This window comes from Myotis nattereri, assembly GCF_964212035.1.
Source record: "Myotis nattereri genome assembly, chromosome: 3".
Classification (NCBI taxonomy): domain Eukaryota; kingdom Metazoa; phylum Chordata; class Mammalia; order Chiroptera; family Vespertilionidae; genus Myotis; species Myotis nattereri.
Window position 1 is genome coordinate 214,223,311 of NC_138077.1, and position 27,396 is coordinate 214,250,706.

A 27,396-nucleotide genomic window follows, 5' to 3' on the forward strand; every position below is an offset into this window, starting at 1 on the left:
TGGGAGCAGACGGTGAGGATGGAAAGTGGGTGGTGGGGCTGGGCTCTGCTGGACGGGGCACCCAGTAAGCACATGCGGAGGGGTGGCCGGAGTGCAGCCTTGCAAGCCCCATGCAGTTGGATGTGAGGAGACAGGTCAAGGTCGATGGCACGCGCCCGTGGTTTTGGCTGAGCTGTGGCTAGTGTGGATGTGCATTCAAAATGACCACACGGGTGTGTGTGGTCGGAGGAGGTGGCCTGGCCACGGCAGGACTTCCACTTTGCTGCTCACTGCAGTCTGGGCGTAGATGCCAGTCCTCCACTCTCTGGCGAGCCTGCCCGGGGCCTCAGGGGGCATGTGCCAGCACCTACTTTCATCCACTTGCCGTCTTCTCACCTGGAGGCTGGCGATGTTCTTACCCTGAGCCTGGAGGGCTCCAGCATGAAGCCGGCCTCATGCATGTTTGTGAACCGGTAGATGGATTCAAGGGAAGGAGAGAAACGGACAGAGAAGGTGGGGGACAGCAGGAGGCAAAGAAAAGGAGACAGAGGGACAGAGACAGAGCGACACAGACAGACGGACGGAAGCCCTGAGGTGAAATGCAACGCGTGAGAAATTGAAATATAGCGGGCGACGTTCAAACAGGTTAGATTTAGTGGAGACGCCCACGGTGTAGCTTCTCACTTGAAAACAAGCGATTGACGTGAACAGAGAATTCGGCAAAAACGAAGGCCCCAGTTAGCTGTGTCCTTTGCTGTGCAGCCATCCAGGTACAGGGCTCACGCCGTCCACTCGCGGAATTCAGGGGACGCCCCTAGGAACGTCATTTCCCTTCCACAGACGGGGCAGCTGAGGCGCGAAGGCCGTGGTGGGCTGGGGGTGCCGGGGCTGTGAGAGGCCCCGCTCAGTGTGGGCACCCAGCGAGTACACACAGATCGGGGGCGGGGGGGGGGGGGTGCCAGACTCGCCTGGAGCTCAGGCCTGGGGGTCTGAGGGGCTGTCCTGGAGGCCGGGGGGCAGGCCAGGGCCTCTCTCCCCGCCGCTCTGTCTGTGGGGCTCCTGGCCGACCAGGCACAGGGCTCTGGTGTGGGATCGGCTCCTTCTCCGTGGACTGTATCCGAGACCACAGAGCGGGGACGGGGCGTCCACAGTAAAGAGAGAGACACAGGGCACCCCCTTCCTACGGGAGGTTTCGGAGACAATTACCCATAAATCAGCACCGCGCGCCCGGGGTGAATTCAGCTGATTAAGGCGGTCGCAGCGTTTTCCTGGCCGGAGGGTGGCCCGATTAACCACGAAGCAAGCAATTTACACGTAAAACACCTGCTTTCTGAGCTAATGATGGGGACAGTGCGCTCTGCGGCCAGACCCCGAGGCCCCACCCCGAGGCCCCGGCTCTTATCCCAGTGCAAGGCGAGGCGCTCCTGGCGGGGTTTTGCCCACAGCGGGCTGGGTACCAGGCCCTCCTGTGCCCATGGCCCCAGGGCAGCTCAGGGGACAGCACCATGCACCCCCTCCCACAGACCCTGCGAGAAGTGGTCACCAGGATTGCATGCACGTCGCTTCCCCAAGTCCTCCTGCAGGAGGCGCCCGCCAAACGCCCCCCTCACCCGGCACATCGATAAGCCAAAGAGCAGGGCAGCGGTGCACGGGGGGCTTTGGGGCCCGAGAGCTGGGTCTGAACCCGGCTCCCCTCTCACTGCATGCACCTCTCCCCAGTCTACGGGTGAGGAAACGGAGGCACGGGGATTCGGGGGGACCCTCCAGCATCGGGTGGTCCTGGGGACTGAGGAAGCGCCTAAAAATAAGAGCCGGCCCCGTGAGAGGGAGTGCTCAGTGACTATTGGGGTTCCTAACACCCCCAGAGGATCTGCGTGCTCGGGGCTCCCACCGCCTGCCTTCCTTGGCAGCACCCCGAATGCTGTCGGGTCTCCTGGAGTGGCCCCACCAATAAAGCCACAGCATTCCTTCTGCTCTTCCCAGCTCCTCTCCTGCTAAACTTCTCCTCGGCATTCAATCCCCATCACCTCCTCCCAGCAGCCCTCCAGGCTCTCTCAGGCAGAGCCGAATCCACCCCAGCCCGTGACTGCCCCGCCCCTGGGTCTGGGTCGGCGGAGGCGCCCGTTTCCCCAGTGGCCTGGGAGCCCCTGATCGTTCTTTCTCTCCACGGATGATGGCAGAGCGCACCCTGAGCCAGGCCTGCGCTGTGTGCTGGGCTGGAGCGGGCGGGGTGTTGCCTCCTCATTCCTAGATCCAAACCCATCATCGTAGTCGCTAATGGTTGTGGAGTAATTGGATACAAATAAAAATTAAGGGGCGCAGTTAACATTAGTGTTAAAGCGTAATTAATATTAAATTACGGTTAAGCAGAGTAAGTGCCCACCTCAGGCTGCAATTCCGTTGGCACCACCCCTCCCCCGCCACAGCCCTGGAGGTCCATGGGCCTGTTCCTCTGCCAGTGTGTGCGGAGCAGGCTTTCCGGGTGCTGCCAGGATGCAAAGCGCACTGGCCGCGGGGAGGGATGCCAGGCAGGGTCACGATGTCACGGCGGAGCTGGCGGCGTGGATTCTGAGCTTCAGAGGAAACCCTGTGGGGCCTGGGGGAGAGGATGGTGGGGGACGGGTAGTCATGGAGGGCTCCCAGGAGGTGGTGTGGGAGGGGCTGGAGGACAGCCGAGGAGGGACAGGAGGGCTTCCTAGGGGTGTGACGGTGCGGACAGGAGCCCCAGCTCCCGGGGCTGCAGTGGCCTTTCCTCCCCAAGGAGGATGCCCGCACAGGCGCTGGCACCCAGGGATCAGAGGGGGCAGGAGCTGCCAGTCCCGTCAGCAGTGATTCTTGCCGGAGGAGAGCGAGCCTCGTTCAGACGTGGGGGGAGGGGAATAGGTAGAGGAGAGGGGACAGTCGTGGGGAGGGGCCCACCACGTGGCTGCCGGGCGCTCCTCTCTGAGCTGCTCCTCTGTCTCCTAGTGACCCTCTGTCTCTAAGTCTGGGGAGAGAGTGAGGTCCCTGCAAGTGCATGTGTGTGCATGTGCTGGGTATGCGGGCCTGTCGGTGCCCATGTGTGCATGCATGTGTGCTCATGTGTGTCTCTGTCTGTGTCTTTGTCCTAGCGGCCACCATGTGCAAGTGTGTGCGTGCATATGTGTGTGTGTGTGTGTGTGTGTGTGCCTGTATGTGTCCCTGTGTGTCTATGTTCTTGTACATGTGTGCAAGTATGTGTGCATGCATGTGTGTCTCTGTGTCTGTGTCCTTGTCCTAGAGGCCACCATGTGCAAGTGTGTGCGTGCATGTGTGTGTGTGTGTGTGTGTGTGCCTGTATGTGTCCCTGTGTGTCTATGTTCTTGTACATGTGTGCAAGTATGTGTGCATGCATGTGTGCTCATGTGTGTCTCTGTGTCTGTGTCCTTGTCCTAGAGGCCACCATGTGCAAGTGTGTGCGTGCATGTGTGTGTGTGTGTGTGTGTGCCTGTATGTGTCCCTGTGTGTCTATGTTCTTGTACATGTGTGCAAGTATGTGTGCATGCATGTGTGCTCATGTGTGTCTCTGTGTCTGTGTCCTTGTCCTAGAGGCCACCATGTGCAAGTGTGTGCGTGCATATGTGTGTGTGTATGTGTGTGTGGGGGGTATACGTGCCTGTATGTGTCCCTGTGTGTCTATGTTCTTGTACATGTGTGCAAGTATGTGTGCATGCATGTGTGCTCATGTGTGTCTCTGTGTCTGTGTCTTTGTCCTAGAGGCCACCATGTGCAAGTGTGTGCGTGCATATGTGTGTGTGTATGTGTGTGTGGGGGGGTATACGTGCCTGTATGTGTCCCTGTGTGTCTATGTTCTTGTACATGTGTGCACGTATGTGTGTGCCCATGTGTGCATGCATGTGTGCTCATGTGTGTCTCTGTGTCTGTGTCCTTGTCCTGGCGGCCACCATGTGCAAGTGCGTGCATGCATATGTGTGTGTATGTGTGCATGCATGTGTCCCCATGTTCTTGTACATGTGTGCAAGTATGTGTGTGAATGTGCATGCATGTGTGCTCATGTGTGTGTCTGTGTCCCTGTACAAATGTGTGCATGTGTGCATATGTTGTGGGTATGTGCGCCTGTATGTGCCCCTGTGTGCCCACGCGCATCTGTGCCTGTGTCCTTGTGCCCACGTATGTCTGTGCGTGTCCGTGTGAGCCTGTGGGTGTGATGTGGGGCGGTAGAGCCGCTCAGGAGCAGGTCAGTTCTGATCCCGCGCAGGCTGAGGCCGCGGGAAGCCACGTGTTCACACGGAGGCCTTCCTGGCCGACCGCTCACGGCGCCGCGTTCGCTCGGCGCGCGTTCGAGGCGGTGAGTCGCCGCCACCTCTTGCTCAGAGGCTGGGAACCCTGATGGCGGTGAGGGCAGGAGTGTCGCATGAGGCGGAATCCCCAGCCCCTCTGACCCCGTGGAGGGAGCTGGGCCCCCACCTCCCTGCACCCAGGCCCCGGGGAGGCGCCAGGCCCCGCAGCACCGCCCACCAGCTGTGACTGCGCAAGTGCACGGCCACCTGTGAACGTCAGCGCTTGTAGGTCGCGTGGGGAGTGGGGTGGCCTCTCTCGGAGGCCATGGATGGGGTGCAAGCGCCACACGAGGGCCCAGAGGGAGCTGCCCGGGGCGCGCTCAGTGCCTGACTGTCCTGGCGGCCAGCGTGCGGCTCCAGTGAGCCAGTCACTCCCTGGCCCTTTCCCGGGGCAGCGTCCCCAGGCCTCCCCCCGGAGGGGCCATGAGTCTGGGTCTCTTTCCCCGGAGACCAGGGTGGGTGTCGGCTCGGGGAGGGCAGACCTGGCGCCACCTCCTCTCCTGTTGGGAGCACTGAACGTCCTGTCGCTGGAGGTGAGATGGGACTTGACCTTCGCGGCAGGGTTTGCAGGATGGATTCATGGTCGCCTGGCAATTCCAGCTTGTTTCCCAGTCACCGCCCTCTTTCCCACCGTGGATGTCGGTGGGGCCCCGGAGGAGCCCCCGCGCCCCTGCCCTCTGCCCGCCGTGCTGAGTCTCAGCCTGTCGCTCCCTGAGGGCCGCGGGGGGAGTCATGAGTCCCCTGCGGGCCCCTCTCCATCCGGCCTCAGCGATGCTCAGGTGTAAAGGACCTGGGGCAGGGGCGTGTGTCCGGCAGGGAGTGGAGGGGCTGTTTGAGGACCTCTGGGCTCCCCAAAGCCCCTTGGGTGGGCTGGGTCCTCACTGAGCTAGGCCGGGCCCTCCCCACCCTCCTTAATGCTACCGGGGGTCTGTGCATCACAGACTCAGAAGGACCCTCAAGGTCCCCTCCCTCCTCATGCCCGGCTGGCTGCTGCCGGGACCCCTCCCCCTGTGGCCGGATGTCCTTGTCTGTGTGTGGCCCCCAGTCCTCCCTCCCAGCCCTCCCCCAGGGCCTCCCCCAGGCTCCGAACCTCTCCAGGTCCGGCTGCAAGTTCTCCTCCTTAGTCACGCCCACTCTCAGCTCTTAAACTACTGATGTGCCCTGCCTCAGTTTACCTTCTGATGCGTGAGGGCCACGCTGAGCCCCTCCGAGCATTCACCCCCCGGAAGGAACTCGGCACCCCCGCTTTTCCTGGGGGATGGTCCGGGGTTCTGGAGGCCAGAGACAGCGGCTCCAGCAGGGCGGGCGGGAGCCCTTAGCCGGCGCCCTGGGGGTCCTGTGGCTGAGTCCCCCTCTCGGTGGCTGGACGCACAGAGGCTCTGTGGTCATCCCCGGGGGAGTCCAGGCCTCCTCTGCACCCGAACAGCTGGCTGGGCCCTCCGTGCGCTCCGCCGGCATCGCCCCTGTCCGTCTCCTGCACAAGGCGGGCACGTGACCGCCGCAGGAGCCGGTGCCCAGGGGACGCGGGACCGGCCAGGCCATCCCGAGGGTGACAGGCCATCCCGAGGGTGAGCTAGCGATCTGACCCAGAGCCCCCTCACCCACCTCCCCTTCCTCCCGCCTGCCTGCCTCCCCCGCGGACGCATCCCCCGTCTCTGCCCTCGGAGCCCGTGCAGCTGCTTGTCATTCTGCGAGGCAGCCCGGCCGCGCTCTCTCCTCCACCCCCTCGCCTGGCACGCGCCCGCGTTTCATAAATACCAACATCACAACAGCAACAAACCAAAATAGACGTTTCCGCGAACACACAGGGACGGCAGCGGGCGCTCGGGACGGCGACAGGCACGCTCCAAGCCCACTCTTCAGGGACCAGGCCATCCGCCAGGAGCCGCGTCTCCCCGGGAGGGGCGGGCGAGTCCGAGGCGCCCAGAATGTTCTGGAGGAGGAGCGCACGTTTCTCACGTGGGGACAGCGTGCACCCGGGCCTGGGGGGGGGTGGCCCTCTGGCTCCAGCTTCTCCCGTGGCGGGTGTCTGCTCCGCCAGCACAGGGCTGCTCGGAGGCCTCTTTCCAGAAAGGAGCGCAGCCCCTATTCTGTGCTTTTCTTTCTCTGTGAGGCACGGGTACCAGCCGCCCCTCTCGGAGGGTGACCGTGCGGACAGCGTGAGAGCGTGGAGTGCTGAGCCACGCCTGCCGGGAGCATCGCTCCATCGCGTGGGTGCCGTGTACGGGGCTCCATCGCGTGGGTGCCGTGTCCGGGGTTCCAGCCGCGTGGGTGCCGTGTCCGGGGTTCCAGCCACATGGGTGCCGTGTCTGGTGCTCCAGCCGCGTGGGTGCAGTGTCCGGGGCTCCACCCGCGTGGGTGCGGTGTCCGGGGCTCCACCCGCGTGCGTGCCGTGTCCGGGGTTCCATCCGCGTGGGTGCGGTGTCCGGGGTTCCAGCCGCCTGGGTGCCGTGTCCGGGGTTCCATCCGCGTGGGTGCCGTGTCCGGGGTTCCAGCCGCGTGGGTGCTGTGTCTGGGGCTCCAGCCGCGTGGGTGCCGTGTCCGGGGCTCCAGCCGCGTGGGTGCCGTGTCCGGGGCTCCAGCCGCGTGGGTGCCGTGTCCGGGGCTCCATCCGCGTGGGTGCCGTGTCTGGGGCTCCAGCCGCGTGGGTGCCGTGTCCGGGGCTCCATCTGGGTGGGCAGTGTGCGCATGCCCACTCAGTGCTTCCTCACCAGGCTCGTTCCTGTCATGTGTGCGTCTGCAGCAGCTCCTGCCTTTCCACGTGGTTGCTAAGAACTTCCCCGTGGGCATCTTCCCGCCTGGCAACCGTGGCCGGTGCAGCCGAGGCTGGAAGGAGCTGGGACCGTGGCGCCTGGGCTAGTGTGTGCTGTGCTCTGCCCAGGCCCCCTGCTCTGAAGAGTCACCCCCCCCCCGCACCAGGCCTGCCTGCACCCCCATTCTTTCTCTCTGCTTAAAAATGAATGTAAAAGCCCAGCCGGCGTGGCTCAGTGGTTGAGCTTTGACCTATGAACCAGGAGGTCACGGTTTGATTTCTGGTCAGGGCACATACCCAGGTTGTGGGCTCGATCCCCAGTGTGGGCGTGCAGGAGGCAGCCGATCCATGATTCTCTCCCATCACTGATGTTTCTCTCTCTCTCTCCCTCTCTGAAATCAGTAAAAACATTTAAAAAAAAACGAACATAAAGTGGGATTCAACCAGGTCTGAGAGAGGAACAGGCCCTGCACCCGGCTCTCCACCCTGGACACCAGGAGCTCCGCTGTCATTGCTGGTGCGGGCGGGTCCCAGAGGTGCGCGTAGTGGGTCTGCGGAGGGGCCTGCATCTCAGCGCTGTCACCACCCTCTCCGCCGCCGGTGGGTTCTCACTGAGGACGGTGAGAAGCTCTGCAGGGGGTGCAGGGTGCCTTGGCCCTCCCAGGCCCCCCCAGGTCCCCCCAGGCCCCCCAGGCCCTCCCAGACCCCCCCAGTTCCCCCCAGGCCCTCCCAGGTCCCCCCAGGCCCCCCCAGGTCCCCCCAGGCCCTCCCAGGCCCCCCCAGGTCCCCCCAGGCCCTCCCAGGCCCCCCAGGTCCTCCCAGGCCCTCCCAGGTCCCCCCAGACCCTCCCAGGCCCTCCTGGGCGTCCTGTCCTGGCTCTGGGTGACACTGATCGGGGGAGGTCACCGACGCAGGAGCCTCGCCCAGCCCCGTGAGCGCCCGGCTCTGCCAGCCGGCTCCTTGGCCTAGAGCCAGGTGGGGAACCCTTTTTCTGCCGTGGGCCATTTGGATATTTAGAACATCATTCAAGAGCCACACAACTTACCAATTTAAAAAGTAGCCTGCTGTATTTGGTCAAACAATTAACTCACCCCCAATGCCTTGGCAGGACCAGACCAAATGACTTCTCGGTCCCTATACAGCCCGTGGGCCGGACGTTCCCCACCCCTGGCCTGGAGGGTCGTGGAGAAAGACAGGCTGGACCCCGATGGGCCAGCTCGGGCCGGGGGCCCGTCTCAGACTTTCGTCCCCACCTGCAGAGGAAGCAGGGTACCTGGCAGGGCAGTGGGTTGACCCGGGGAGGCCGCCCAGCTGTGGGGCAGCTGCTGGTCACGTCTTGGGCACTGCCCAGGAGGGCACAGACATGATGGAGGAGGGGCAGTCGCTGGCCGAGGACACCTGGCGGGTCCCGGATGGCCTGCAGGCGGCACGGAGACCCGGGCGCAGCAGGTGCTCAGTGCCAGACACACAGAAGCTGGGCCGACGCCCCACTCCCAGGGAGAGAACATTCCTGCCCACAGGGCTACCCACCCTCCACTCCTCGCTGCCTCGCTCCTCCGGAATGCTCAGGCACGTTGCCCGGGCAACCAGACGCCAGCGAGCGCGTTGCCATCCTTCAGCCGCCTCCCAGCCCCGAGAAGCCTGCAAGCGTCTGCGTGCCTCGAGCTCTGCAGACACGGCTCGGAGCTCCCGGGGAGAGGAGATGGGCCCTGAGGGTGAGAGGATCACAGGGTGCCTGCTGGCCTTGGGGACCGCACCCTCCCCCAGGACGGTCCTCCCCAGGACGGTCCTCCCCCAGGACGGTCCTCCCCCAGGACGGTCCTCCCCCAGGACGGTCCTCCCCAGGATGGTCCTCCCCCAGGGCAGTCCTCCCCCAGGATGGTCCTCCCCAGGACGGTAGTGCCAGAGAACCTGGAGCAGCGTGGAACCCGGCGGATCTAGGGGTGTCGGGGCCTTTACCGCACCAGGAACCCCAACGTCCCTCCCCCCCACCCGAGATCAGTGTCCCCCCTAATGGAGTGTGTGCTGGATCCAGAGGGGGACAGGATCGGGGGGGGGGGGAAGCCCTCTGGAGTTTTGGTTTTTTAAAATATATTTTTATTGATTTCAGAGAGGAAGGGAGAGGGAGAGAGAGAAAGGCATCAATGATGAGAGAGAATCATTAATTGGCTGCCTCCTACTGGGGAGTGAGCCCACAACCTGGGCATATGCCCTTGACCGGAACTGAACCCAGGACCCTTCAGTCCGCAGGTCGACGCTCTATCCACTGAGTCACACCGGCCAGGGGTCCCCCGCCTGGAGTTTCACCCCACCCAGAGGTCTGGGCTGACAAAGCCATCACTGCCCTCGGCATAGCCTGGGGCCCGGGGTCTGTTCTCAGAAAGCCCTGGGTCTCCTGTCTGCAAAGAGCGGAAGCCATTGGTTCTAGAAGGAGCTCTGAGTGTGAGCGGGGTCCACGCTGCTTCCCTCCCGGCTCCCGCAGGTCCCTGCGGAGACCCCTGAGGCCTGGGGCGCTCAGGCCCTCCTGCCAGCAGCACCGGGAAGCACGGGGTCCCAGGTTTAAAGGGAAGAGGAAACAGTGCTCCCGGCCCCGCAGATGGTTCCCAGGGCAACTGCCCCCCAGCCCCCCAACCCCCCAGCTCCCCAGCCCCCCAGCCCGGGGGCAAGCGCCACCTGAGGGGGAAGAGGTGCCTGTCTCCGACAGCGCCTTTCTTTTGTGGAGAAGAGAGACAGAAGGGATCAAACTGAATCACAGCCACTGAATCTCATTAAACTCTTCTTGGGGGAAAAGAGTTCAGTAACAGTTCCAAGGGGGAGAAGCCAGAAAGCTGCAGCCCTGAGCGAGGGGGCGGAGCAGTGCGCTCCCCCGGGAGGCAGTCAGGTGGGGCGGCAGCGTGGGCTTCCAGAGAGTCTGTGCTGGGACCCTGTGGAGCCGAGAGGGAGGGTGGTGGGGGGTTGGGGGGGCCCACACAGGCCCTTCCTCTCAGGGCGGGCTGGGCGCGGGGAGCTCAGCAGCCACAGGGCCCTCGAGGGCCACGGGACGGATCTGAGGCTCGGGGCGTGCTCCTGCCGGTGCCTGCAGCTCCGAGGCCCGGCTCCGGCTCCGGCTCCGGCTCCGGCCTGGGCGCCTTCCCAGAGCCCCGGCCGGTCTCTCCACAACTTCTGCACAGCCCGCTTCCTGAGCCATCGCTGGCTCGCCCTAAACTTCGCCTTTTAAGCGTGTGCCGGTCGCGGGTTTAGTGTGCTCACAAGGTGGTGCAACCGTCCCCCGGGTAATTCCAGAGCAAGGTATCACCCTGAAGGCACCCCGCCCTGCTCGCCCGGCCGCCTCACATACCAGGTGAGCGAACCCCCCTTTAGGGAGGACGGACCTGGACTCGGAGGAGGCACACCAGCTCCCCGCCCTGGCAATGGGTTGGCTTTTCTGCGTAGCAGCCGGTGGCCTGGAAATGAGGGGTTTCCATGGTAACCAATTACAGCTCATGATTGGCGAAAAGCGACAGGAACACCCCCTGTGTGAAGTTATGCGGGGCAGGCAGGCCCAGGCCAGGGGCTGCTGTTCAATTTCCTGGCGATAGTTCTCCAAGCACTTAGTCAGCCGATGGGGCCTGGTGGGGCCTGGCGAGGCCAGACGGTGCCTGGTGGGGCCTGGCGAGGCCAGACGGTGCCTGGTGGGGCCTGGCGAGGCTGGCTGGTACCCAGTGTTGCTGGTGGTTCTGGGAGGACTGATGAGGTCTGCGAGGTCTGCGAGGCCCGGGGGTGCCTGACGGTTGCCAGTGGTGCCCGCTGGGCCGAGGCACCCACTGCTTGAAGCAGCATCTTGTCCCTCTGAGGCCGGACTTGGGTCCGAGTGAGCAGCTCCCGGGAGAACCAGAGGCCTCGGCCATTCATCTTCACGGTCACCTGCGGCCACAGGAGCCGCCTGGGTGTGACGGGGAGTTGCACGCTGACCTGAATTCCCGTGTGCAGGGTGGGGCACCCCTGCGCCGAGCTGGGCGGGCTGTGGGGGCACTGCACAGGCGGAGCTGGGTGGGGAGCCATTAGCATAACGAGCAGCTCCTAATGGCAGCGGCAGATGGGGACACTGGGCCTCATAGTCGGGGATCAGCCCCTCTTGGCAGTGGGCGCTCCTGAGTGCCGGTCCTTCCTCGGCCCGTCCTGGACCGCCGGAGCCGCACCTGCCCAGGCATCGGGGAGACGAGGAGGGGCAGCCCCGCGGGGGGCAGTGTGGCGCGAGGAGGGGAAACACACCTGGCCACACTCACACAGGGATACACGGCAACACACAGAGTCACACAAACACCACCCCCCCCACACACACACACACTCACTGATACACACATGTACTGACTCACAGGTGCACACACACCAACTCACACACAGGTGCACACACACACAGGTACACCCTCACCCGCTTTTACACTCAGTCTCATGCTGAGAGTCACACACACACACACACACACACACACACATCCACCCGCCTCGCACACTCACGCCCCACGCAGTCTGAGACACCCCTGTGCGCACGCTCACACGGTGACGCACACTCACTTCCTGGTTTATTTCCTGTGAAAGCCATGCCGCCCTCAGAAAGGCCAGCTGTTTCTGTGCCGGTTCTGAGCAGCTTTCGGCCGGCTCCTCGCACGGAGCACCCCCCCCCCCGGCCCCCCGCTGTCCCCGCCGCCCCCACCGCCCCGCCCGCAGCCGTCACAGACCGGGATCCTGTCAAGCGCTCACTTTCAATGGTGCCTGTTACCTAAGCTGGTGGGAGAGGGCGCGTGGGCCGGACCCCACACCTTTCCGCGTGGCTGTCCCCAGCTCTGGGTTCCACGTGACACCCCATGAGCGCACCTGGGAGCTCACGTCACCCTGGGAGGGGCCCCCACCCGCCAGGCTGTGCCCTGCCTCCCACCTCCAGGGGCTGGGGGGCGAATAGGTTTCCAGGGCACCTGCCCGGAGGGGAGTGGGAAGCGCCGATGCCCACAGGGGGCGCTGGGCAGAGCTGGCGTCCGCACACTGTCCGTGGGGCCCCGGCAGGTGGCGTGTGCCCGAGCGAACCCCAGAGGGGCCCGATCAGAAGGGTTCCCAGCGAGACGCGGAGGCCATGGCGGCTGTAACACGTGCACATTCCACGGAAACACGAGGAGGGCGGTGGTGGGCGAGCAGGGAGCACGTGGCGGGGCTGGGCTCGGGACACGCCTGGCCTTCAGCCCCCGTGGCGTCCGCCGGGCCTGCCGCTCTGAGTGGACGCCGGCCCCTCCGGACCTCGGCGGAGGTGGCTGCACGCTGAGGGCCGCCGCCTGGGGGGTGACCTCTGTGACCCAGAGACCGTGTCGCCTGCCGGCCCTGCCACGCCCTCGCCTCATGTCCTCGCTCCCGTCTGTTCTGTTCTGTTCTGTTCTGGGCGTTGTTGGCAAAGGGGGTTTTCAAGGTCTGCTTGTCGGTGGACAGCAGGGGCTCAGGGCTCGGGGCTCGGGGCTCGGTTTCCCCCGGGCAGCGGGCGGTGGCTGTCGCCCTGCTCTGTGCCATGTGGCTCCTTGGAGAGATGTGAGGGTCCTGCAGGCCGGGAAGCAGCCCTTAGGAACACGGGGGAGGGGGGGTGGGGGTGGGAGGGTGACGACTGTTCTTTTAAACCACGATGAACAGATAGGCCTCTGACATGACCGGTGCAGGTTCGGCTTCCCCTGTGAAGTGAGGATGAGCGTCCGTGGGGGGTGGGGGGGGGGGGGAGGAGAGGCCTCGCAGAGCCACCGCACTGACCTTCCCTCTCTCTCCCACGCAGTTCCATGTCCCTCCGCTGGCCGGGCTGCGCGCTGGGGAGCCATGCCTGGATCCTGATCGCCATGTTTCAGCTCGCCATGGACCTGCCCGCCTGCGAGGCGCTGGGCCCCGGCCCTGAGTTCCGGCTGCTGCCCCGGCCCTCGCCCCGGCCGCCCCGCCTGTGGAGTTTTAAGAGTGGACAGCCGGCCCGGACCCCCGCGCCCGTGTGGAGCCCCCGCCCCGCCCGCGTGGAGCGCAGTCACGGGCAGATGCCGAGTCCCCGCGCCAAACGGGCGCACAGACCCCGGGACCAGGTGGCCGCCCTGGGGCCCAAAGGGGGGCTCGCCAAGACCCCCACCGCTGCCAAACCCAGCCCCTCCCTGGGCCCCGCGCCCTCCTCGGCGTCGCCCCCCGTGGGCAGCGGGGCCCCCACGGACCAGCAGGCCCTGCTGAGGAGGGGCCGGAGGCAGCTGCCCGCCGCGTTCAACAGCTTCGACCTGCACCTCCGCGGCAGCAGGCCCACCACGGAGGCCGAGTTCATCGCGTGGGGGCCCACGGGGGAGGAGGAGGCCCTGGCGGCCAACACGATTCCCGACGGCCCCACCACCGTCTCCTACTTCCAGACGCGGAAGACCACCGTGGCCGTGGCCACCACCGCCGCCACGGCCACCACGGCCACCGCCCTGACGCTGCAGACCAGGGGGGTCACCACGCCCCTGGACCCCAGGAACAGGGTCCCGGCCGGGCTCAGCACCACGGAGCCTTCCACCAGTCCCAGCAGAGACAGCGGCAAAGACACCAAGCCCCCGCGGATTCTGGGGGAGACCTCAGGTATGCCCCCGCTTTTCTGGTTGGGGTTCGCACGGGGTGAGGGGTTTTCTGGGGGCATGGCTGGCAGGGGGGTGCTGAGCTGGCCCGGGCGATGCTTCTGGGTGGGACTGTGTGTGGCAGAACCTAAAGCGAAGGCACGGGGCCAGGAGCGGTGCGGGGCGCCTGGGAGAGAGCGCTGTGCCGGTGAACGCGCGGCAAGTATAGGCGGAGGGAACGGCCTGGAGTGGGTGCTGGGCCGCTGTGCTGAGGGAGGGGCTGCCGGCTCCCCCTCCCCCGGACCGGAGCTGCACGGTCCAGCATGGTGGCGTGTCCTCTCGGGGGGCCACTCGGGAGCAGGGTGTGGGCACATCCGGTGCAGCGAGTGGCCAGGGGCGCCTTCAGATACCTCCAGGGCGTGGCTCTGCGGGTGGCCGCTGCCCGATGGGCCCGGATGAGGGCTCACTTTAGACGAAGGGGAGCCCCGGCAGGGGAAGGAAGGGCCCCCCCGTGGGCGGGTGCAGCTGGGGCTGCTCCAGTGGGCGCAGTTGGGGGGTCCGGTCCTCGGCCCCTGGTGCTGGGTGCTGGGCTGGGAGTGCCTCCTGCAGCGAGGTTTCCTCCTCCTGCTCTGCCTGCACCGCGTCCTCCGATGGGTTCCGAGGAGGAGGGCTAGAGGTCTCACACGCCCAGGCCCGTCCCTCCCCCTGTGGCCACCCGCGTGTCCCCACCGCATGGCTGCAAGGACAGCAGAGTAGGGGACCTCTGTCCCAGCTGCCTCCAGCTTCCCTTGCCCAGGCCCCTCCATGACTCACGTGCATAGGTGGGGCCTGTGCATACGACAAGCAGCCGCGCTTGCTGACTTAGGGAAAGGGGGGTGCCGTGTCCATGGCATGAGCTCAGAGCGGGGGGGCAGCAGCCTCCTCCACACTCGGCTTGCTCTGCACGTCCTAAGGTTTGGGGGCTCCTGGGGCCCTGGCGGGTCCTTTTAGAACCCAGGAGGGGAGGGGTTGCTCCCCGGGGTCCGTCGGCAGACCTGGCCGGCGTCCCCTGCACTTGACCCCTGCCCTCGTCACTGTCCCGGCTGGCAGGCCGGCCGTGGCTAGCAGCTGGACGGGCTATGTGGGGTGCGTGGCTTTTGTTCCGTGGCCTGCTTTCGCCCTTCCCCGGACAAGGGAGCTGTGGTTTCCCGCTCCACTCTCTCCCCTCGAGAGCGACACACGATGACCGTGGAAGCTGCTCCCTCTGGGGCGAGGGCAGGGCCGGGAGCTTGGGTGCCTCACGGGAACGCGCCTGCAGGGCCGGGCACAGCTGGCCCCCACCCCCGCCCTGTCCGTCCGTCCGCCTCTCTGTGCCAGCCAGCCGGGATGCAGACACGAGGACAGGGGTCAAGTGCAGGGCCCAGGGCCTGCGGTCCGTCCTCTCTGTGCCAGGCGCCTCACACACCGTCATGGTGATGAAGTGAGGGCTGCCGCCTCGGTTCCTGTCACTCCGCGGCCCAGGGCCCTGACTGTGTAGACGCGGATGGAAACCCCAGCCCCCCTTTACCCCCCATTACGTCTGTGGTGACTAAAGGAAGCGCGAATCAGTTCCCAGGACATGGGATGTCGCTGCTCCAACTCGGCAGATGTGATCTTGGAAGAGATGTGTGGTTCCTCCTCGTGGAATCTGGTGCGGAATTAATTTGTTTAGCAAAACAGATTGAAAGGGGGTAAATACGCGTGTGCGATGCAGAGCGACGGTAATTCTGGGAAGGGACGCGGAGGCTGGGCAGGGACAGCCAGCGGCCCTCGCTTCCAGGCCGAGGCGAGGAGAGGCGGGAAGCGCGGAGACGGTGCCTCTAACCGGGGGACCGCCCAGGCCAGCTGGTCCTACATGAGTGACACAGTCCCCGGGGACACTGAGACCCCAAGCAGGCATCCCCGGAACCCCGGTTGTCTCAGCCACCGTCACATGTAGACCCGGCTCCTCACTCTTTCCCGAGCGTGACTGCGGCTCCCGCATCTGGGACGGAATTGAAAGTGGCCGGGGGGACTCGGGGTCGGTGTGCGTGGGGGTCAGTGGCCCCGTGTGAATCTGGGCTCTGCTGCGTGTGGCCGTGTGACACGAAGGTGCTCGTCTCTCTTGGCTTCCTGGTCTTCGTCAGCACAGTTCCGTCACCGCCTCTCCTGAGTGGCTGCCGCGAGGATTCGGTGAATGAACAAATACAAGACGTTGCGCCTGGCACCTGAGGACCTCCGTACACGCCAGCTGTTTTTATACCCAGCGCGAGTGGCTCCAAGAGGAGAGGTGCAGGTGCCAAGGGAAACAGGCTGCCAGGGACGTGGGTGTCTTGTCATCCCAGCACACCCATCTGTGCTCGCTCACTGCCAGGGGCACCCTGAAGGCTGGAGTGCGGGTTTCAGGAAGCGATAGAACTCGTGAGGGCAGTTCTTCTGTTCAAGGAGGGCTGCGTGGAATCAGAGCTGGGGAGCTATACATTTTATTTTGGCTTCTGTAGAGAAATGTTCAGAAGGAGCATGCTACATTATCCTGTCTGTCCGTACCACAGGCGTTGGTGGGCGTAGCAAGGGCAGGGGCTGTGGATTTGGGGCGCTCTGCCATTTCTCAGGAGCTAACATTACATGGGGTACTGATTGGGATCGTCAGAGCCAACCCCCTCGCTCCCCCCCCCACACACACGATCCCCCCGTAGGTGAAATGCTTGGGAATTTCTCCCAGTTTGGGTGGAGTGGTTACAAGTGTCACTGCCTGCCTTCACATTCCTGACGTCATCCCGTATGAGCTGTGTGAACCTGGGCAGCTCGCTTGTCCTCTCTGTGCCTCCGTGGAGGTTACAGAATGAGGCATCTCATAATGTTGTAAAGATTAAGTGAGATAGACATGCCAGGTGCTCAGTGTGTGGCACATCGTAGCTGCTGGGTACATGTTTGCTGCTGTTACTATGATGATGATGATGACGATGGTGGTGATGGTGGTGCAAGTGATGATGGTGATGGCAATGGTAGTATGATGATGATGGATATTATTATGGTGATGGTGGTGATGATGGTGATGATAGTAATTATGATCATGGTGATGGGGTGATGGAGATAGAGATGGTGACAGTGATGATGGTGATGTTGGTGATGGAGATGGTGATGATGATGGTGATGATAGTAATTATGATCATGGTGATGGTGATGGTGGTTATGAAGGTGATGGAGATAGAGATGGTGATGGTGGTGATGGTGATGGTGATGGAAATGCTGATGGTGATGAAGGCAATGATAATAATTATGATTGTGATGATGGTGGTGATTATGATGATGGAGGTGGTCATGATGGTGAGATGGTGATGATGATGGTGATGATGGTGATGGCGATGGTGATGATGATGGAGATGATGATGGTGATGAAGGCAATGATAATTATGGTTGTGATGATGGTGGTGGTGATGATGATGGAGGTGGTGATGACAGTGATGATAATGACATTTAGTATCCTTGTGAGGATTTGCGGCTTTGTGTGGAGTCATCCGAGGAGGTCATTGGTGAGGTTCCATGTCCTCACCCCTGACCTTGTGCCTCATGCAGAGGCACCCATGCTCTAGAAGGAGCCGCTGGGATGGAAAATCACCCCGCGCAGCCCTCCGGGCACTGAGCCCCAGCCCCCCCTGGTGCTGGCGGAGGGTGAGTGCCAGGTGGGTTAGTTCACTGGAGGTGGAGAGAGGAGGACTCCCAGAGCGCGGCGCCCTCCTCCTGTGACTGCTCTCTTGCTGGCCATGTTCTGAGTCTGTAATCACCAAGTCTCCTGGGAGGAAAATAGAAAGTCATTTCCTGGGCTTTAATCTCACAGCTCGTAAAGGGCGCTGCGGGGAAGGGCAGCCAGCTGACTGCCATTACTGCCGACGCCCACTGCGGGGTCTCCGGGCCTGGTGCTCGGCGACAGCCAGTGCCCAGGATGCCTGCCAGGCCCTGGCGTCTGAGACTCTGCCTGCTGGTGCCTGGGCCGCAGACTCTCCTACCTGCTCAGACCCACCTGGCACGTTCCTCAGCTGCCCCTGCTCTCAGCTGGGGGGGAGGGTGCCACCCAGGAGGGACGGTGGAGCTCCGAGGTCTCCATTGTCACGCAGGGATGGCTCCATTCAGGATCAAGCTCGTATTGGCGACGCCAGCAGCTCGAGGGGGCCGGGCTCAGCTGTGACCTCAGTCCTGCCTGGTGCTTCTGGCACTGGGACTCACTCATGAGCTCCCAAGGATGATGTCCGAGTTGCTTTGTCCTTGTCACCAGGGGGCCTCCGTGTCCTTGGGTTGCGTCCCTCCGTCAGCATGAGGGACAGCTGGTGCCCTCTCCTCTCGCCCCAGTGGTCACCTGACCTAGACAGTGGAACAACCTGGGAGCAGGTCTCGTGATGATGATGCATGTTTCGAGGGACAGGATTGGGCTGGGAGGGAGAGAGGGGCGGTGGAAATGCTGAGCCCCTTCCAATTAATGTGCTGGTGTTTGCTGCCAGGGCAGTGAATCCGTCCTTGATTTAAAGATACAGCATTTGAAGCAAATGACTCATGAATTTCAGCAGTTTTGCGTGGCTTCGTTGGGACAAGAGCGTCCACGCGCATAAGCGTGCGGAGCTCCGAGACACATCCTGACCCCTGTCCATGGCCAGGCCGGCCCTGGGGTCTTACCCGGGACTTTCGAATGGAGGCCGCGTGGCTCCTGCTGCCGGCTGTGGTTTTGGTGGGGAACTGTGTGGTCACAGGCCAGATCGTTGTGTCTGCCCCCCTTACACCCCGCCCTCTGGCCCCGTCCAGCCTCCCCGGGCGCCCGTTTGCTTCTGCTGAGCAAAGCTGTGCGCAGCAAACGGATAAGTGAGCTCCGACTCATTAGAGCAGCCGCGGGTTCTCTGCTGATGACTCGATCCTGCCTCCTCTCATTTCCCGTCACAAGCTGCCTGCTCCGACTTATTGCATTTGGTGCTCCTTGCTGTCTCCGTTCCCCCAGGGCCTCGTTCTCCTCCTGAGAGCAGGGAGGGGCCTGCGGGCCTTTCATTCCTGCACATCCCCTGCCCGTCCTGAGGCGCTTTTGACCTGGGAGCTGCCTCTCTCACTCTCCCGGTCCCTTCCCTCTGCCAGGCCCCCTCCCTCTGCCAGGCCTCCCAGAGCTGCAGGAGGAGGCCTGGGCTGATACCCCTCTACCTGGAAACCCGGGCGGTGGGCGGGGTGCAGGGGACACACCCTGCAGAGCGGGTCTGCCTCACCCACCCCCCCGCCCCTCACTAAGCAGTGGATGGTGGCAGATCGGGCGAACGGTGCATCGAATTGATGGTTTTCAGCCCCTCACGGGGCAGTGATCTAAGCCTTGAGGTCAAACATCGGACAGAGCATCCTTCTTGGGGCCTGTGTTTGACTCTGTTAGGAGGATGGGGTTGGAATTCCTGGCGCCCGGACCGGTGTGCAGCGTCCGCGCTGCGCTCAGCTGGCGTGAAGAACCCCCCGGGGGGGAGGGGGGAATGGAACACCGGCCGCCTTTCCTCACGGAGGTGAGACCTGTTTGGGGAAGTGAGACAGGCAGGGGCACCGGCGGACACGGAGAAACGGCGGGCGGCCCGGAGAGAAGTCTCGCAGCCACGCTCAGCTGGTCCCCTCGTCGTTATTCTGGAAACGTGGACAGTGGGGGCGGGGCCGGGCCGGCAGGGAGGGCAGCCAGGTTTCCTGAAGATGGAGGCGGCCAAGTCCCGAGGGCGGGGAGGCCGGGCAGGCAGGAGGCCTGTGAGCAGGACGCGGGGGGAGGGAGATGCGGTGGGTGCGGAGGCCAGAGCCTGGCCGGCCGGGCCGCCTGGGGGCACAGGGAGCTGGGGGGGGGGGGGGCTCCTAGGAACAGGGGCCAGCGAACCCCGAGGCCCCTCCTCCAGCTCAGGCGCTTGGAGAACACACAGGCCCTGAGCTCCTTCTGCCGACAGCGAGCAAATGGCCTTGGCCGCCTTCCCTTCCCGCCCGTCGGCAGCCAGCGGACCGGAACCTGGAGGCCTGGGCCCTCCCCTCCCAGCTCCGGCTGTCGTCCTGGGCTGAGTGGGGGGCGAGCTGCCCTGGGTGGGTGGGGGGGAGACGTGGCCCTTTCCCTGAGCCGAGAGCCCCCCCCCGCCCCCTCCCTCCTCCCCAGCCCCCGGCCCAGGAGTCCAAGGTGCTAGGGTGCCAGGGAGGGTGGAAGCCTCGGCCTCGCCTCCCAGGCAGGGGGTCCCGAGCGGAGCTGCAGCGCCCCCTGCGTCCCGCCTGGTCCCGGAGACGCCGCCCAGATCGCTGCGGACACGCGGCTCGGGAGCCATGTGGTCAGACGGCCGCGGGGCTTTGCCTTCAAAGCGGTTCAGCGAGTCTTCGCCTCGAAGTCTGTTCCCAGGTGCTGATGATCAGCAGTAACCGAGCAATAACCGGCTCCCATTCCGGAAGCTTCTCTCAGCAGCAGGCTGGAACCTGCCCCCGGGGTGACATGGGGGTGGGCCCTGCGGGCCTCAGGCCGAGTGAGGAGGGCCCCTGGTGACCCGGCCCTGGCCCTGGCGGCCTTGGCTCTGCCACGTGACCCGGGCCGGCTGCTTGGCCTGCAGACCTGGGTAGTGTGGCTGCCGGGCAAGGTCGTTCCGAGACGAGGCTCTGCTCGCCCGGGGCAGCTGGGCTCGCAGGGAGCTGGGGCCACCGAGCGCCCAGAGGCCGGAACGTGCCTCACCCGGGGCTGTGTTGCGGGGCGGGGGGGCTTGTGCTGGGAACCGTTCTGTCCACTGCAGCCTCCTCCCCTGGGGGCTGGGCCTGGACTGGGACGGGGCCTAGGGGCAGGCATTCTGGGGCGGGGACCCAGACCCTGCATCCGAACCTCAGGCAGCGGCCCCTGGCCTGTCTCAGCAGGACCGGAGCCTCAGGCAGTGGCGGCTGATGGGGGAGATGAGGCCAGGGCTGTTTCCGAAGGCCGAGGAGGCCGGGAGCCACGGGCAGCCAGGCCAGCAGCTGCTGCCTCTGGTGTCGCCGTGGGCGGGGGAGCGGGGGGGGGGGGGGCCATGGAGGACCTGCCAGGGCCCAGGCTGTTGGTGCTTCCAGCTCGGCCAGCTCATGGGCTGATTCTCTAGGGAAAGCAGCCCCCTCACCTGCCCGGCCCTGACCCCAAACTCCCACAGGGCGGGCACAGGGGCAGAGCCAGGCCTGGGTGACGGGGTACAGGGGTTTATTCCTCAGGGTGCCCTGAGCTCTCAGTCACTCATGTGGCCACCTCCCCGCCTGTTGTTTTCGCCCCTTTCATCCTCAGGCCCTCAGTCACTGTCACCCCGAGTGTCCCTCACGCCCTGATAGAGGGCCCTGTCGGCTCCTGAACTCGGAACCTGGCAGCCTGGAGGGAGGAAGGGACAGAGGGGACCCCCAGGAGCACGTCCCAGCCAGACTCAGGCTCCTCGCTCCCTCCTCTGAGTGGTGGCCTCTCCTCCGCTCCCCTCCTCCCTCTCCCAGGGAGTGAATAGGGGACAGGATAGGATAGGCCCTTAGCCAGGAGAACAGAGGCTGCTCCCACTCACGCCTGGATGCTAGGCCACGCCCCCTCCTCCGCCCTGGCCTTGGGCCCTTGGGCCAGTGTGGGAGGGAGCCCGGGGTCCAGGTGAGCAAAGCAGCCGAGTCTAGGAGGAGAGAATGGAGTCGCCCACCTGCCTGCCCGTGGGCTCCAGGTGGCAGGAGTGTGGGGTGCAGACAGCAGCCTGGAGGGGGTCCCCGTTCCGGTGTTGAAAAGTCTTTGTCAGGAGGGCATCCCAGTCCAGCAGGCAGGCGGAGTGCAGGCTGGTGCATGTGGGCGGGCCTGTGCATGTGGGGTGAGGAGTGGGGGGGCCTCTCTCAGAGGCTGGGTGGAGCCTCCCCACCCCTTCCCTGCCTGAAGGCCCAGTATACACCCTCCCCTGGTCCCCGGGGACACTCCTGCCTGGAGAGGGTGAGCTACGCTCACATCCTGTCCCCGGGTCCCCTGTGCCTGGCTCAGGGCCGGGCAACGTGACCACCGTCCAGGGAGGGCACGTGCCGTGAGCAGGAAGCTGGACACCTGACTCCCTGGCGACGGGTGTCAGTGGCCGGCCCAGGACTCACGTCCCAGACACCTGAGCCGCCTGTGGCCTGGAATGTCACCCTCAGCAGTGCCCCAGTGACCGGCCCAGGGCCTCCGGTACCTTAAGAGCAGAATGTCTGGGGGCCGAGGTGGGCACAGGTGGGCAGGTCTCCTGAGACAGGAGGAGCGGTTGCCATGGGGACATGCACCCTGGTGAGCTAGGGTTCATTGCTGCCCACAGGGGCCATGCATGGCCTTGAGGGGGAGGGAGCCAGCCAACAGTGTTTCTCAAACTCATGTGACTGCAGAACCCCGAGTGTGGAGAACCGACCAGGATGGTGTTCCGCGGACCACTCTTTAGGAAACACCTTCCCAGTGTCTGTGGGCCCGGCTTTAACCTGACGACCCTGTAAAGACACTCTTTCTGAAAGGCCACCCTCACAGGAGCGGGGTGGGGTGAGGACCTCTGCGTCCTTTGGGGGGACAGGCTTCACCCCACCACCCATCAGATGCAGCTCTTCTCTCTCTTCTGGAGGGGGGGGGCACACGTCAGCAGGAGGCCTGTGGGGCCCACAAGAGCAAGGCCTTCACGGGGGAAGGGGCTCTTCACCCACGAGAGCAGGCGTTTCTGGAACTTTCCCTGGATGGCACGTGGATTTTCCTCGTCCTGGTAGAGGAGGAGGCAGGGGGAGCGAAGGGGCCAGCTGCCGGGTCCGGAATGGAGTGACCGACACCCGGGCACATCCAGGCAGCGCTGGGCCCGGCCGCCTCCTGCGCTCGCTCTGAGGGGGGCATCGCCCGCCCGGCGTCCCATGGTCGCTCGCTGCCCCGTGCAGCTGTGCTGAGCAGCGGGCAGAGCCGCGGAGCACAGGCCGGGCTGGCGTGCGGGAGACTCGGTGTGCGGGCCCCTGAGCGGGTGGCCCTCCGCCAGGCGGCCCTTCAGACACGACCGCATGCGACCACCCCTGCGCGTGTCGGCACGCGGCTCCCTCCTTCCCGCTGAGCGTGGGAGACCCGGCCTTCCTCCCGCGGGGATGTCGCAGCCTGGGGGCCGAGGTGGGCACAGGTGGGCATGTCGCCCGTGGCCTCTCCGAGCCCCGAGCCCCTGCAGACGGGCTTAGCGGGTTCTGGGCTCTCCTGCCCCGCGGGTCTCGGAGACGTGAGCACGGAGGCCGACGAGCACCTGGCAACACCGGTTTCTGCGTGGAGTCTTTACAGATGTCTTGTCTTCTGGGCTGTGGCGCCCCCCCCCCCCACACACACCCCGGCTTTTCCTGCTGCTCCTGCAGCGCTGACCCGGGAAGGGCAGGCCCCTCGGGCTGGCTCGGGCTTCCCCTGACTTATTTTTACGGACGTGCGTGGTCCTTTCAGGAAGCCTGTCCCTCCTGAGCCTCGAGGGACATGTGCTCTCTGTGCCCCCCGAGGCCCCAGCGGCCGCAGGATCGTCTCCAAGTCCTGTGTCCAGAGCAGGGCACGCAGTAGGGACGCAGCCTAAGAGGATGTTGTTTGCTCATTCATTCATCCATCCATCCATTCATCCATTCACCCAACCATGTCTGTGAATGGATGAATTCCACGGAACACCACCCAGGGCCCGTGTCTGTGGGGAGCTGGGACCTTCACAGCCAGCAGATGGCTCGGCCTGTCCTCAGGAAGCCCGCGGCCCGTGGGAACCAGGTGCGCTGCGGGGGCAGCTGCCTTCCCATCCCAGCGACGCTGTCATTGATCTGGAGGGAGGGGCATGGGGAAGGGATCCTGCTCCCCTTGGGGAACCCCAGGGGACACGATGGGGGGAGGTGCAGTGTGCCCTGACCGTCTGTGGGAGAGCCGGGAGGGGTCCCCCGCGGCGGGTCAGGGGCAGGAGAAGGCCATGGTGCCTTGCGCTATCTCCCAGGGAACAGAGAACCTTCTGGAGTTCTGATCTGCCCACCCGCGTCGTCTGTGTCAGAGCCAGAAATAGAACGCGGAAGATTCTCGCTCTGATTTCTGTGCTCATAATTCTAGGGCAAGATGCCCTTATGAAATGTGGATCAAAGGAGCCGCGGGGAGGGGGAGCCAGCGAGCGAGCAGGCGGGTCACGTGAGGTCTGCACTGCCCAGCCGGCCTCGCCAGCGCGCCGAGCAGCCGCCTGTATAAGCCAGCACGCCCCAGGTATTGACTGGCTCAGCCAGGATGAAGCAGGAGCGATTCGCAAAAGGCCTCTTGGATCATGACGGCTAAATCCCGATGCCGGCCGCACATCTGACCGGAGCACCTGCTCTGCGGGAGGACGAAGGGCACCGGCTCAGATGCTGCCTCGTGGGAGGAGGCCTCACATTGGCGGCCCCGGGAAATGTGTGGGAGGGGGCGTCCGGTCCGGAACTCCGGCCTGGAACTCGGCCTTCATGTGAACAATGACATGTACTTGGTTCTCACCACGAGCCAGGCTCGGTGGAATTAAATCCTACGAGGCACACAGCCGTTCCGGGAGATGGGCACGTCTCTGATCATTCAGCAGAGGCAGAAACAGAAGCACAGAGAGGTTAAGGGACTTGCCCAAGGTCACACAGCGTATAAGGAGTGGCGCTGGGATTTGAACCTGGTTTCAGGGATGACACGGGAATGCACCGCTCGACCCAGGGCCTTACCTCCTTCAGTCCTCTCAGCCGCCCTCGGGGTTTATGGTATTTTCAAAAAGTTATTTACAGTTTCGGCTAAAAGGTGTTAGGGGGTCGGTGTGGTTGCAGAACTGTGGCCGGAGAGAGCCAGAGACCTGGGCCCCTGAGCGCCCACAGGCCCTGGGGACCCCGTGGTGGACACAGCGGGTTCTGAGCTCACTGCCCAGGGACAAGGAGGGTGACAGGCAGGGGGAAGCAGGTGAGGCCACCTGGGTGTGTGGATGGGGAGGTGGGACGTGGCGGGCGGGGGAAGGATTTGCATCATCTCTGGGGTGAGGCCCTGGGGCCCACCAGCCACTGCACATCTGGGGAGCGAGCGGGGCCTCATTCCTTGGCCGTGGATGGGGTGCCCGCTAAGAAAGCTGGTCTATCCCAGGGCAGACTGGACCCTCTGTCCACCCTGATGCCCAGGTAAGGGCCCTGGAAGCCGGCGGGAACTGCATCCCCAACACCCTGGTCTCCCCACTGGGAGTGTGAGCCCGAGGTCTCACTGCTGCCTTCCCGGCTTTTGGGTGAAATAAGTCACAAAGTTAATTTGATTTTGAACAGATTCTGAAGCCAGTTCCCAGGAGGCAGGGCTCAGTTTGCATTTCTCTCCTCCCAAGTCCTGTTGGCTGGTGTTCATGCGAGTGAGCGGCTGGGGTTCTCCGTGCCCCTCCCTGCACAGGGCGGCCCTCGGAGCGGATGTCTGAAGCGCCGTAGGAGGAGGGGCGGCGGGCTCTTGCGGCTGGCGCTTGCCCCTTTGCGCTCGGGTTTCTGGCCCTCGGGGCTTGGCGAGGCGGTGGCGTGCGCACCCCTGACCTCGCGGTGTGTGTGAGCTCACCACACACTTATTTCTGCCTCCCTCCCGGAGTCCTGCTGTGTCCCTGGCGCCTGGGTGTCTGCTGGGGGTGGGGACCCCATGCACACACCTCCCAGGACTCACCCACTGTCGCCTAAGAGATCAGCAACGCCCCGCCCACCCCGCGCTGGGTGTCCTCATGGCTCCGGGACCCTCTCAGCTCAGAAGATGAAAGGGGTGTGACCGGCCTGATGCCCGAAAGAACTGAAGCTGGGATGCAGGCGCTTGCACACCCCGCTCACGCAGCGTTACTCACACCCACAGCCGCCACAAGGGCAAGCAGCCAAGTGCCCGTCGGTGGTAACGCTGCTAGCCCGTACGCTTAACATGGGGACATTCTGAATGATGCGCATGTTTAATTAAAGTCTTTCAAAATTAAAAAGTCAGCCCTAGCCGGTTTGGCTCCGTGGATAGAGCGTCGGCCTGCGGACCAAAGGGTCCCGGGTTCGATTCTGGTCAAGGGCACGTACCTCGGTTGCAGGCTCCTCCCCAGCCTGGGCCCTGGCTGGGGCTTGCTCAGGAGGCAACCAGTTGATGTGTTTCTCTCACATCGGTGTTTCTGTCTGTCTTTCCCTCTTTCTTCTACTCTCCCTAAAAATCAATGGAAAATATCCTCGGGTGAGGATTGACCCAAACAAAGCAAAACAAAAAACCAAGGTTCTGGCGACTTCGGACGGTAGGGGACCAGCTGTCTCCTCTGGCCCTGGCCTCCATCCTCAGCAGCATCGAAGGCAGAGACACTTTCTGGAGGCCCTGACCCCGGGCAGCTGTCAGACCCGCACCTGCAAAGACAGGGTCTTCTTGGCTAAAAGCAGGGTGCCCGGTGGCCATCCGGGGGCAACACGGGAGCAGGGCAGCGGCCGGCGGGGTTGTGAGCTCAGCCTTGCACAGGGGCTGAGCGAGCAGATAAGCAGACACATAGGAGAGCTGGTTCCTCGGGGGAGGAGGAGGCCCAGGGGGGAGGGGGCGCTAGAATGATCCGATGGGGCGGGTTGGGTTTGGGGGTTTGGTTGTTTTCCAGGGAGTGATCTGTTAAAATGTGTCAGACTGAGGGACCTAAAACAACAGAAATCTATTCTCTCAGTTTGGGCCAGATGTCCCAGATCAAGGTGTGGGCAGAGCCGAGCCCCCACTGGAGGTCCTTAGGGTGGGGTGGGGGGGCGGGGGAGGTCCTTCCGGCCTCTTCCAGCCTCTGGTGGCTGCCGGCATTCCTTGGCTTGTGGCCGCATCACTCCTGTCTCTGCCTCCATCTTCACCTCTCCCGTGTGTGTGTGTGTCTGCGTGGCCTCTCCTCTTCGCGTGAGGACCCAGTCATTGGGTGTAGGGCCCACCTCGTCGAGTGTAACCTCATCTTAGTCACAACTTTTCCAAATACGGTCACACCCTGGGGCTTCGGGTAGATATGGACTTTAGGGCAGACACGGTTCAACCCGCTTCAGAGGTACAGGCACAAAGTCACGGTTTTCCACGCGAGGGCCAGAGACACTGGCCGGCTCTCCAGCTAAGAGGCCCGGGAGCCCCAGCACCGGGACGGAGGAGCAGGCCGGGCACGTGGGCCTGGTGTCCAGCTGTCTCCACTGAAGGACCAGGGCTCCTTGAAGAAGGGGCCGGTGCCAGGGCTGAGCCCGGGACGGAACACGTTGGCCCTGGAACATCTTGTTTTCCCAGGAAGCGAGGAAGTGGTGGGAGAACTCCGGGACTCGGGCAGCCCCGGCCAGGGAGGCTCCCGCTGCCAAGTCTGAGCAGTTCTAGATGCAAAGGAAGAAGCCATGGCAGAACCCAGCGGTTTTCAGCCCTGCCCGCCCCGGCACACACAGCCGAGTGGCTCACATTCTGCCGCCAGAAGATACGCTTTTCACGCCTCTGACCTAAACACTAGGTGGGATTTGGATTCACCCACAGTGTTGGCTGTTGTCATTTTTTATGGGACCGTCTCAGGCAGCGGTTCTCAGCCTTCCTCACGCCGCGACCCTTTATACAGTCCCTCATGTCGTGGTGACCCCCAACCATAGAATTATTTTCGTGGCTGCTTCATAACTGTCATGTTGCTTCTGTTTTGAATCGTCATGTAAATACAGTGGGGCCTTGAATGACGAGTGTCCCGACTAACGAGTTTTTTGAGATGCCAGCTGTCTCTCAGCCGATTTTTTGCATTGAGTTGATAGAGTAATTTGAGTTAACGAGCTCCTTAACGAGCTCGGTCTCGGAACGAATTAAACTCGTAAGTCAAGGCCCCAC

The 27,396-nt window shown here is 63.9% G+C and overlaps 1 protein-coding gene across 1 annotated transcript in view; it reads left to right on the forward strand.

Annotated features, from left to right (window-relative positions):
• AJAP1 (adherens junctions associated protein 1) overlaps positions 1 to 27,396 on the forward strand; it is a 78,998-nt gene that overhangs the window by 28,253 nt on the left and 23,349 nt on the right. Inside the window, exon 2 of the mRNA XM_081085243.1 lies at positions 12,833 to 13,641. Within this exon, the coding sequence (XP_080941369.1) occupies positions 12,833 to 13,641 (809 nt within the window). The remainder of the gene's footprint in view (positions 1 to 12,832; positions 13,642 to 27,396) is intronic.